Source organism: Mandrillus leucophaeus, unplaced genomic scaffold (assembly GCF_000951045.1).
Source record: "Mandrillus leucophaeus isolate KB7577 unplaced genomic scaffold, Mleu.le_1.0 Scaffold55, whole genome shotgun sequence".
Taxonomy (NCBI): domain Eukaryota; kingdom Metazoa; phylum Chordata; class Mammalia; order Primates; family Cercopithecidae; genus Mandrillus; species Mandrillus leucophaeus.
Window position 1 is genome coordinate 3,197,265 of NW_012105919.1, and position 12,195 is coordinate 3,209,459.

The window sequence follows — 12,195 nt, forward strand, 5'->3', positions numbered from 1 at the left end:
AATATTAAAAAAGTATATAATTTTTGAAGATACTGTTATCTCTGAGGTCAAGAGCCTCTGGGACAGTACTAACAGCCTTACCAAGTGGTCAGGTCTATATACAAGACCTTTACCAAGGGCTTATGTGTATAGCAGACCATCCTGGCATGTGATTGTACCACACACTCAGCACACGTCTCTCTCCCAAACCTGTGTCTTCCCCTGAAGTTCTCAGGGAGAACCTGTATTACAGAGTAAGACCTTGGGAGTCCTCCTAGACTTCAAATCCCAAGTGAGAAGAGCCTTAGATGACCAGCTGGGATGAAAACAAGTTTGCCTGCTCCCTACTGCTCACTGGGCAATGGGGCTATGTAACATGGACGCTTCCATTTAAGAACATGTTTATTTAATTTTATCTCTTAGGTTAAGAATGAATACTTGTGGGCTGTGCCATGTTACAGATCCTGTCTTAAGTAAGAAGACTCAATGATTTTCCTGAGAGATGCATTTTTAGGCTAACAATTAAAATGTGACCTAGGCTGGGCATGGTGGCTCACACCTGTAATCCCAGCACTTTGGGAGGCTGAGGTGGGCGGATCACCTGAGATCAGGAGTTCAAGACCAGCCTGGCCAACACAGCGAAACCCTGTCTCTACTAAAAATACAAAAATTAGCTGGGCATAGTGGTAAGTGCCTGTAATCCCACCTACCTGGGAAGCTGAGGCAGGAGAACTGCTTGAACCCGGGAGGCAGAGATTGCAGTGAGCAGAGATTATGCCACTGCACTCCAGCCTAGGCAACAGAGCGAGACTCCATCTCAAAAAATAAATAAATAAATAAATAAATAAATAAATAAATAAAATGTGACCTAGAAAAAGTTAACTCCCAGGAAGTCATAGCACAAGGTTCCACATAATTACTAAAGATGAAATGCAAACTCAGCTTCAAGTAAAGAGGGAAAAATGATGTTACAAGATTCATGATGTTCACTAATTGTATATGATACTATGAAATCTAATTATATATGTTAGTATGAAAACGAAAACAGGGCCGGGCGCAGTGACTCACACCTGTAATCCTAGCATGTTGGGAGCCCAAGGCGGGCGGACCACCTGAGGTCAGCAGTTCAAGACCAACCTAGCCAACATAGTGAAACCCCCTCTCTACTAAAAATACAAAAATTAGCTAGGCATGGCAGCATGCACCTGTAGTCCCAGCTACTCAGGAGGCTGAAGCAGAATTGCTTGAACCTGGGAGGCAGAGGTTCCAGTGAGCCGAGATTACGCCACTGCACTCCAGCCTGGGCGACAGAGCGAGACTCAGTCTCAAAAAGTAAAATAATATAAAAGAAACAAGAAGTTGACCACAGGAATTTAATGACATACAAGTATTTCTTTGTTTTTCTTTTGTCACTCAAGTGCTTTGTAGAGAAAGTATAAGGCAAAACTAAATATGTTAAAATTTCCTTTTGTTTTCCTTTCTTGGAGTACCGAAGAGTGAATTTTTCAAAATATAGCTGATGTGTCTTATATGAACAGAGTAGGACCAGAAGCCAATTAGGGGCTATCTTTGAGCAGTACCTGGTGTTTCAGCAGGGGTCCCAGAGATGCTTCTTGTGAGGCCTGACTGGGCCGCGATGGTGACATGCAGCAAAAGCTCGGCTCGGTTCATTAAACTCTTCACTAACGTCTTTGTTTTAGCCAGTGGGTGTGAGGGTTTCTGAATAAGAGAATTCACTTCTTGTAGGAACTTCTCCCTATAAAGAAAGATTGATGTGCATTGAGTTGTTCTCTAGCTTACCAAAAACAACCATTAAAAAAAATGTTTACAAAGAATAAGAGAAGACACAGGGGAAACTAAGCAAAAGTAACCTAATCAACTTACTTCCCTGTTTCCTCATCCAAGGAACAGTGTTAGAAAATCTGGCCACTTCTGGTTTCTTTTTCTGTTTCAAATGCCTGTGCTAACTTTTGAAGGTTAAAACCAAAACTTCCAATTTACCAAATGAGTTCCAATTCTAAAATATTTAGTAAGTTCACAATATAAAAAAATATATCTATTAAGAGACTAGACCTTTACAATGTGTTTTGAGCATCAAGGTGATAATAGCCTTAATAGTTATTAATACCACTAACCTCAGTGATAGGACCATGTTTTCAAGATCATTCCCATCAAAGGAGACTTCCTTCATTGAACACAAAAGTTCTAGTTCTTTCATTTTGTTCTAAAGAAAAAAAAGATGTATGCAGGATCTGCAAGAACCAAGTTTTACTAAACATATATTAAAATGAACAGAAAATTTCAGAGAAAAACCACCACCTTTGGTCCATATTTCTATGCTTGAAACTCATTTGTAAGTTATTATTTGATATTTTAATGATTAAGAATGGCATTCACTACTTTCTGGGAATTCTTTCAGGGCTTATAATTTTGCCTATTTTTTGTTTTTTAAGGCTTGAAAGCAAAATTTGACCATGATGACAACTTCCTTATATAGCTTTATAAAACTATTAATCATTTAGAAAAACAACCTCATGAGTAATTATTTGTATACTGCATGCTGATCTAATCAATTTTCATTTAACCTCTTTTAAAGAATAGGTACAGTTTTGGAGTGTGCAACATTTTAGGAAATGACATTATTGTACCTCTACACACACACACACACACACACACACACACACACACACAATGCCCCAGGGACAAATCATACACTTTGCTCACCTCATTAAAATGGTAATCATAAAAGAAAGGCATGTTGTTCTCCAGTTTCCCCTGCATGGCATCATCAACTTCACTTTGCCATTTTTGTTCCAGTTCTGCAACACTCTAATAAATACATTAAAATAGATGCAAAATAAAAACAAGTACAATTCAAAATTTTAGTCACAATAGTAATTTTAAAAATTAGATCACATTCTAAATTTCTTTAAATTTCCATGAAAGAAATTATTTCCAACAGTTATCAGACATTTACCTGCAGCTGTCTCTCCATGGCATTGAGCTTCTTAAAAGTCTCTCCCATAATTTTACACAATAAATCATATTCTTCAGCATGTTCTTCTTGATATTGGAAATTTATTAGAGATTGCAGTGCATCAACCAAGTTCAAGTGTTTAATAACACAAGATACCACCATTTCCTCCATCACGTCTGGCTGAATTACTTCTCTGTGACCACAATGGAAATTAGTCAGATGTATGCCATGCTCTCAGCTTCTCAATACTGTATTTTATTTTTATTTTTAATTTTTTTAGAGACAGGGTCTCTCCCCCGTCACCTAGGCTGCAGTTCAGCGGAGCAATCATGGCTCATTGCAGCCTCAAACTCCTGGGTTCAAGGGATCCTCTTGCCTCAGCCTCCTGAGTAGCTGAGACTACAGGTGCATGCTGCCATGCTCAGCTAATTTGAGAAAAAAAGTTTAGGGTGGGGGTTTCTCACTATGTTGCTCAGGCTGGTCTTGAACTCCTGGGCTCAAGCAATCCTCTTGACTTGGCCTCCCAAAGTATTGGGATTACAGGCATGAGCCACCATGCCCCAGGCCCAAGAGAGTATTTTATAGGTTGGAGAACTTAGGCTTTGATCTAAAGATATTAAATATTCACCACACCTCCTTTGTTACAATAGAGTAAGAGGTATGCATAGTATAATGGCACTGTCGGGAGTCTTATGTTGGCAAATAATTTAGTATATTAACTGATAAAACTGACATTGGCTGATAAAGCTGAAAATCAAGAGTAAAGAGACTTCAGCCTATAATCCTAGCACTTTGGGAGGCCGAGGCAGGTGAATCACTTGAGGTCAGGAGTTCGAGACCAGCTTGGTCAACATGGAGAAACCTCGTCTCTACTAAAAACACAAAAATTAGCTGGCTATAGTGGCATGTCCCTGTAATCCCAGTTACTCGGGAGGCTGAGGCAGGAGAATCTCCTGAACCTGGGAGACGGAGGTTGTAGTAAGCCGAGATCACATCACTGCACTCCAGCTTGGGTGACAGAACGAGACTCCCTCTCAAAAAAAAAAAAAAAAAAAGACTTCATTTTCTATGATTGCTATATTTTGAGTTAGAGACATATTAGAGCTGGAAGAGGGCTAAGGCTAAGAAAGGATCTTCAGCAGCATCTATCCACTAATTAATTTTATGCAGTATTATGGCCTGCAGTATTCAGTGCATATGGATGTTGGGCTGAAAACAATAGTGTTTTCTGTATTTTTTTCATTTCAAATTTCATATATTCTCCAAGTTTTCTCTCTGAAATCCTGCCTCAGGAGGCAGAGCAGAGGCCTGCAAAACAGACTTGACTTTAAGCAAGAATACCACAGACATTTGTAACTGTAAGTCTGTACATTCTAGATTACAGAACTCCTCACCATTTCTCTAGGCATCAAAAATAAACACATATCTCTAGACTCTGGAAAGTAAAGTAGAGGCTGACTGCTAGTAGAAGGTCAAAACACTAGAGATAAACCTAGCACTTGTCACACTTTAGCATGTATCAGTCACATGGGAAACTTGTTAAGCTGGGCCCCATCCTCAGACCTCCTGATTCAATAGGTGTAAAATGGGGTCCAAGAACTAACAAGCTCCCAAGTGATGCCAATGCTGCTGACTAGGGGACCAAATTTTGAGAGCCCCTAATCTGGAATACTGCCTGGTGGGCCCTCCAGACTCGGTTAATTTTAACACTCATAGAGTAAACATAAAATTAAAGTTTCATTTACTATACCACAGAAGAAATACACCCATTTCAATTGTTTAAACTTTTTTTCCTACTGGGAAAAGTAAAACGCTACACAGCAACATACTTTATACTTGGTCTAAATTGAGGTCTAGCACGCCCAGAAATTTCCCTGAGCTTTATCATGATTCCTGGAGGCAGCCTGATCCGAGGCAGATCAAAGTAGTTTCCAACAGGAGGCACGAGGACATCAGAGGGGTAGGTGAATTCTCTGTCTTCCTCTATGGTCAGAGGCAGTGGAGAGGGGCTCGGAGTAAGGGCAGGGGAGATCACGCCATTGGCCTCCACCTGCCACTGGCACCTGAGCAGACAGAAAAGAGGCTCTTCACTTCCTCTCTCATCAAGATTACTGGAAAGCTATTGGATGTTTGCAGACACATCAAACATATGAAGAATCACATTCTGTGTTAATTACTCATCAAACCTTCTCCAGAAGCTAAAGAAAAATGAGCATTGTATGAAAGCCCATCTTTGGGGATCTAGCTCCCCCCCAATATTTAATCATTAAAACTTTTAAATGTACAGAAAAGCTGAAAGAATGACATGGTTAATGTCCACAGACACATTTGCCTAGATTGTACAATAAACATTTGCTGTGTTTGCTTTATCACACATCCACTCATCCTCTTGGGGATCATTCAATTTAATTAGACAATAATTGTGTCGGAGAAAAGCTTATGCAGTTCAAAGATGTAATCTTAAATTTAGTAAAGTAAGGGCCAGAAAGCACTATGGTGTAATTTTCATCTTATTTCTTAGACACAATGACACCCATGAGATTGCCAGGCAGTAGGCACAATCACCCTGAAAATGTACCAAAAGGATTTTTCCACATAAAGTCCTTTTTCCTTTGCAGGCAACACTAGCTCAAATTCAACCTTTTTGTTACCTTTGTAAAAGTTTGGACCGCAATAGCTCCTGACAGGCTTCTTCTTCTTTGGTAATTTCTGGTCCATTGTACAGGATTCTTAACATGGAACAAGCTAACACAGACAGACCTAAAGCCAGGTCTACCAGAAAGGGCAAGCCTCCTGAGACATCCTCCGAAGACTCCTACAATGCAGACAGGGGTAAACCACAATGGTCAGTGTACACTGGCAGAGGTTGCTACCTGTGCTGCCCCACACTGCACTGTTCCCAACCACAGGGTTCTACAGAGCAGCATCAAGTATCACTGCTAGGGAACATAGGTACAGCACCCAAATCATGACTAGATGGTGGTACTGCAATGACCAGAGTGAAGTCTCAACATAATTCTGAAGAGAAAATAGTTGATCAGACCCCATATACAATAGTACAAATCAAATAAATAGTATAAATGAAATAAAGAAGCCTGACTCTTTGATAGCTTCCTCTTTGTTGTGCCTACCTAAGTATAAACCACTATTTTGTTTTTTCACTTCCATCCTGTGCTCAAACTGTGATATTGTCAATGACTGCAGTGAATTCATTCAAGAAATATTTACTGGGTGTCCTCTGTGTGCCAGCCATTGTTCTAGGTGCCTGAGATACATCAGAGAATGAAATGAAGATCCCTGCTCTCATGGAGCTTACATTCTAGCAGTTAATGCCACTCTGGAGAGTCTTAGCGTGGTTAAGCTTAAGAAACATCAAAATCTAAAATACGTTTTTGGAATCAGGCAACTGGAGGGGTCAGTAGGATGTTTAAGTACTCTGGTTTTTGTTTTTTTTTTTTTTAACTTTTGAGACGGAGTCTCACTCTGTCACCCAGGCTGGAGTACAGTGGTACCATCTCAGCTCACTGCAGTCTCTGCCTCCCGGTTCAAGTGATTCTCTTCCCTCAGCCTCTCAAGTAGCTAGGACTACAGGTGCCCATCAACACACCCGGCTAATTTTTGTATTTTTAGTAGAGACGGGGTTTCACCAAGTTGGCCAGGCTGATCTCGAACTCCTGACCTCAGTTGATCTGCCCGCCTCAGCCTCCCAAAGTACTGGGATTACAAGTGTGAGCCACCATGCTCAGCTGGATGCTTAACTACTCTTAAAACCCAGGATCCAAGTGCTTATTTCTATTAAGTTCTATTGAGTCCTCTTTGCCCTATGGAAAGATGCTGGGGTCAGGTCACCTCCCCAAGCTTTGAAGAGGCAGCCCCAATCAATAGATGTATTTCTGTGCTGCTGAGCTGATATTAGGTCATGGCTAGTTTTATTCTGTAAAAGTACTACTAGCTGCTAGTAGTTGACTAGTGCCAACTAGAAGAGAAAGATGAAAGAGTGACTCATATTCTGCCCTGTTTCCAAGGCAAATATGATGTATGTAATCAAGGCACATAGCAGATAGTACATTTTGTCCACGGCAGTGGTTAGATTCAAGTACCTGAGCGCGAACTGTGCAAGCAAAGCCCCACATGGCTTTATCAGGAGTGTTGTGTTCACGGCCACTTCTCATTTCAAAGGAGAAGGTGACTGTATCTCCTTCCACCTTAAAATTTAAGAGGGGGGTGGGAAATGCACTTTAAAAACAAGATACACAATTTTCAAAAGAGCAATGAATTTCAGAGGTTTACTTTCAAAAAGGACCACAGCAATATTTCACTCCTTTTCTCACTTGCTTTTTGATTCAAATTCCATTCCCTTTCATTTAGACACCCAGTCCTTTAAGTCTCTCTCTTGACGAGGTAGTCTTTGGGATGAGGCATCTGTGAAATGGGCCACAGTTGCCCATTAGCAAGATCAAAGTAAAGGTTAATCAAATCTTGAGAATAATTTTTTTTTTTTTTTTTTTGAGACAAGGTCTTACTCTGTCACCCAGGCTGGAGTGCAGTGGCACAACCATGGCTCACTGCAGCCTCAACCTCCTGGGCTCAAGCAATCCTCCCACTTCAGCCTCCTGAGTAGCTGGAACTATAAGTGTGCGGCACCATGCCCAGCTAATTTTTGTTTTTGTTTTTTTTTTGTAGAGATGAGGTCTCACTATGTTGCCCAGGTTGGTCTCAAATTCTTGGGCTCAAGCAGTCTGTCCACCTTGGCCTCCCAAAGTGCTGGGATTACAGGCATGAGTCACCTTGCTAGGCCTTAAGCATAATTTCTCTCTCTCTTTCTTTTTTTTTGAGATGGAGTTTCGCTCTGTCGCCCAGACTGGAGTACAGTGGCGCAATCTTGACTCACTGCAACCTCCGCCTCTTGGGTTTAAATGATTCTCCTGCCTCAGCCTCCTGAGTAGCTGGCATAACAGGCGCGTACCACCATGCCTGACTAATTTTTGTATTTTTAGTAGAGACGGTGTTTCACCATGTTGGCCAGGCTGGTCTCAAACTCCCGACCTCAGGTGATCCTGATCCTCCGGATCACCTGAGTGATATAGTGCTGGGACTATAGGTGTGAGCAGCTGCACCTGGCCATAATTTCTAACAAATGGCTTGCCATCTATGGCTGAATTAAAGAGGGTCCATAACGTATATGAAATAAAGGCCCTGGGAATAGACTTTGGGGACATTTTTGGGTTTTAACAGACATTTCAGTTTATATTCATATCCCAGGCAGATACATAGTAAGTAGTTTGAGGGCCGAATTACAAAGCATGGCACTCATTTCATCAGTTTGAGAATGGATAATTGTTTTTGCTCCAAAGGCCCAAATTCATCTGAACACATTAACTCAATACTTTTACACTGCAATGGCCTTGTGGTTCTAGGGTACTTGTCAACAGGGAGTATAGAGGAGAACTAAGCTGGAAAAGATCTAGCAACCCTTTTAATCAACAAGGAAGAAAATGCTGTGACAAATTCTATCCATGGAGCAACTTGTGAAAGGGAGTGAACAGGGGTCTGATGTCCTACAAGTGAAAGGAGGATCATTCTGAATAGGAGTGAGGTGACAGGCCTAGTAAGGTGGCCCCACCTCAACAAAAGCCCCCAGGGCAAATGTTTTTCTGGGATTACAGTTAGTACTTGGACCTGTGAGGACTGCAAGTTCATTTTCTTTTCTAGGAAGCGATTATGACTGGATACCATACCTTCACCAAGTCTTTCGGCCAACCAGTTCCTAAGACACTACGGCTGCCATATCCCAGTGTGTTGCCTCCATATTCAGCAACCTTCCTACTGTTTGTGTTAGGCCCCGCATATATCACCAACTTCAAAACAGAAAATATACTGTTAGACTGTAAAAGAAAAACAAAAACAACATCTACAAATAAAAAGGCTGCAAAAAAAATTGTTCAAAATACAATTATAACCAGGCATTGGTGTCATTATAACTAATATTTCCTGATTTTTTTAGGTATAACTGATACTAGTTTGGATGCAATCAGTCATTGGTATTTACAGGGAAGCCACAGAGTAATAACAATTCTTAATAAAAAGAAGTATATTTTTTATATTAGCACACTTTAATTGGCTTGGGGACCTCACATTAAATAGTTATACTCAGCTATTATACATCAATTATTTTTGAAATAGTTATTTTAATGCTAATTAATAACATATAACTCATTAATAACAGTTTGGCCCCTTAAGTCCTCCCCAAAATTAGTAAAGTGAGCAAATACAGATGGAAATATGATTATATCTAACAGAACAACAAATAAAAGCACCAAAGAAAAAAATCAATGAATAAATAAGAATTTAAAAAAATGCAACAAATTGAAAATAAGCCATATATTCTTAGGATGTTGCTTAATGGTATAAAAAGAAAATGATACAAATTTGGGCCAGAAAGGGGGCGGCTGCTTCTTGGGTCAGTTTTCATGTATCAATACTTCTCTAATTAATGTATAACCAGCTAGCTGACTTTCTAATCGGCAGAAGAAACATTTATAGCTCATTTGGCATTCCACAGGAAAAATAAAGCTCTGGCTTCTGTAAATACCAAACCCTGTCTTCTAATGTGTGCTGTGACTGCTTCTCACTGCATCTAACTTCAGATTTAGAAGCTCCATCTTCAGCCCTGAATGCTTATCATTTTGTGATGTCTTACCCTTTGGGGCCTTTTGCTGACACCAGCCAGGGACCACTGGAAAAGTAAATGTACTTTCATCCATGTAGTAAGCCTCTTTGTGCTTCATCATTTAACACTAATGTCTACTGCAGGCATAAGTTAGCGCATATCAGAAATGCAAAATACGGTTTTTAAAGGAGAAACAAAATGACACCAACTAAAACAGCAGACTCCCCCATTTCTATATTAAGTCACTTCACCTGAACCTGGGAAATGGGGGTAGCCAATGCCAGGAGCTATGAATTACAGTGGACTGATGGTAGGAGATATGTTTCTGAAAGGCCTACTAAAGATCATCTCATATATTTTCTTGGTTCCAGCTAAGGTGAGTTTTGAGGACAAGGCTTTGGTGACACCTGGGAATCTTCACTATCCTAAAAGATAATGGGGAAGAGGATTCTATAACTTGCCCAGAAATGTGTTTCACCATCTCATAGTATATACAGTTAAGAAGTCCTTTATTTTTAACCTAAAAACCTCCCCGGATAGAATGTTTTTAAAAGCCAGCCACAGAAGTCAGAATCCCCTGCTAGGATTTAAGCCCATTTGCCCTCACACAGTTCACAGGAGAGAGACACAATAGATCACTAACAAGCTACATAAAAATAGTATGCACAAAGCTATTAGATAATCCTCCAGCTGTTCTTTCATATGTTACATATTTCATTAGCCTTTCCCCCTAAGACCACATGACAGGTTACAATTCAATAATTCTAAGTGGAAGAAAATGTTTCAACCCCTAAGATGCTTCCTTTTGTTCATAACTGTTAAGCCACGAGGTTGGAAACTACTCTTCCTCAAAAAAAAAAAAAAAAAAAAAAAAAAAGTTTAAATAAATATAAACCAGATCCTAGCACCTCTGAAACCCTTCTAAAAAGCCACCTTTTCCCAAAAGACACATGAGAAGCCCCAAGAATTGGGCAGTGAGACCTTTCTAGATGAATGGACATCACACATCTGGGAGAACTTCAAGCACAGAGGGAGGGCAGGGGTAAGCAGAATGAAAAGGAACATTTCCTTCCACTCACATCTAAGCACCTGAAAGCTTACAAAGTACACTTTCAACATATCATTAAAACACTGTTCTTAGACTGCAGAGGTGGTGTTTCTTTAACTTCCTTAAATCACTACCCTTCAAAGATAAGAACTTTATCTTAGAAAAGTTCTCCTTAGAGATAGCTACAGACAGAAATCAGTCAAGAATGGTGACCAGCAGCAAAGAAAAATAAGAAGCATCTAAGAATCAGCTTACTTGAGGTGGAACCAATAATAACCCAGTTCTTACTTACTTTGTCATAGTCATATTGTGAAGAGCATCTGCTATCAAATCTAAGGTACAGGCAGCGAGCTCCTGGGATATGGACCGTTTCTTTAAATTTATAGTTGTCTCTGACGGGGTGGACTGTTTCCACAGTCTTTCCAGCAGCCCATGGGGCAGGAATCTTTAAACCAGTGAGAAATCCTGGCTCTTCCTTCTCTTCTAACATTCTAAACAGAAATAGAGAAAGTGATTTAGCTTAGCAGCCAAGGAAAGGAAAAACAATATAAACATTAAATTGCTCTTTAATTTTCCACAGCATGCAGTATGATAACACTGAGGCTTTTACATGCTTGATATCAGTGGCAATCAGAAACATTTTAAAAATTCCCACATTTAAAGGTTTTTTCTTTCTTTGTTGTTAGATATTCTATTTGCTTTTTTTTTTCTTTTTTGCCTTTTTCTAGGACAAGAAGCAGAGATATATTTTCATTTTTCTTTCTTTTTCTCAAGGGAGAAGCCCAATTGATATCCAAGAGAAGACCTGATCAACTCTCATTTAAATGTACTCAGGAAAAAAAAAAAAGGTACTGTAAAGGATCTTTAAGATTGGCCACTTTGCAAATCCCACAGGGTTAGCATCCTGTAAAAATTTCCTTTTGTTGATATCTACATGCCAATTGCTGAAAACTCCAAGAGTCTACATAGCTACTTTTCACCGTAATTTTTACTAAGGAAAGGTGCCTTCAAAGGTTCTCTTACCTACTGTAATTGAACTCTCAAGGACAGCATGGAGCCTGAGGTTGCGGAATACAAACTCCTAAGACTTAAACTTAGTTGCCACAGAATTCTCTTATTCTTTCAACTCTGAAGCTTGAGCTGCAGAGCCTTACTGTCCAATACAGTAGCTACTAGTCACATGTGGCCATTTCAATTAAATTGAATTTAAATGAAATAAAATTTACGATTCAGCTCCTCAGTCACATTAGCTACACTGCAGACGCTCAATAACAACCTGTGGCTATGGAACTAGACAGCACAGATAGAAGTTTGCATCACTGCGAAAAGCTCAATTCCATAGCCCGCTGCTCTAGAGAAACCCAGGAAATCTTTTTAAAAGACAGCTTTAATGCAACATAATTGACATAATAAATTGCACATATTTAAAGCATACAACTTGATAAGTTTGGACATTTGTTATACCATTAAGTTTCCTTCTTCCTCTTTGTAACCACTCCATTTCTCCCCCAGGTGATCATT

The 12,195-nt window shown here is 39.8% G+C and overlaps 1 protein-coding gene across 1 annotated transcript in view; it reads right to left on the minus strand.

Annotated features, from left to right (window-relative positions):
* Nucleotides 1-12,195, minus strand: part of HECTD4 (HECT domain containing E3 ubiquitin protein ligase 4) — a 159,789-nt gene that overhangs the window by 87,317 nt on the left and 60,277 nt on the right. The window contains 9 exon segments of the mRNA XM_011997903.1: nucleotides 1,560-1,735; nucleotides 2,115-2,203; nucleotides 2,704-2,808; nucleotides 2,957-3,149; nucleotides 4,786-5,019; nucleotides 5,608-5,771; nucleotides 7,057-7,192; nucleotides 8,690-8,814; nucleotides 10,967-11,165. Of these exon segments, the coding sequence (XP_011853293.1) occupies nucleotides 1,560-1,735; nucleotides 2,115-2,203; nucleotides 2,704-2,808; nucleotides 2,957-3,149; nucleotides 4,786-5,019; nucleotides 5,608-5,771; nucleotides 7,057-7,192; nucleotides 8,690-8,814; nucleotides 10,967-11,165 (1,421 nt within the window).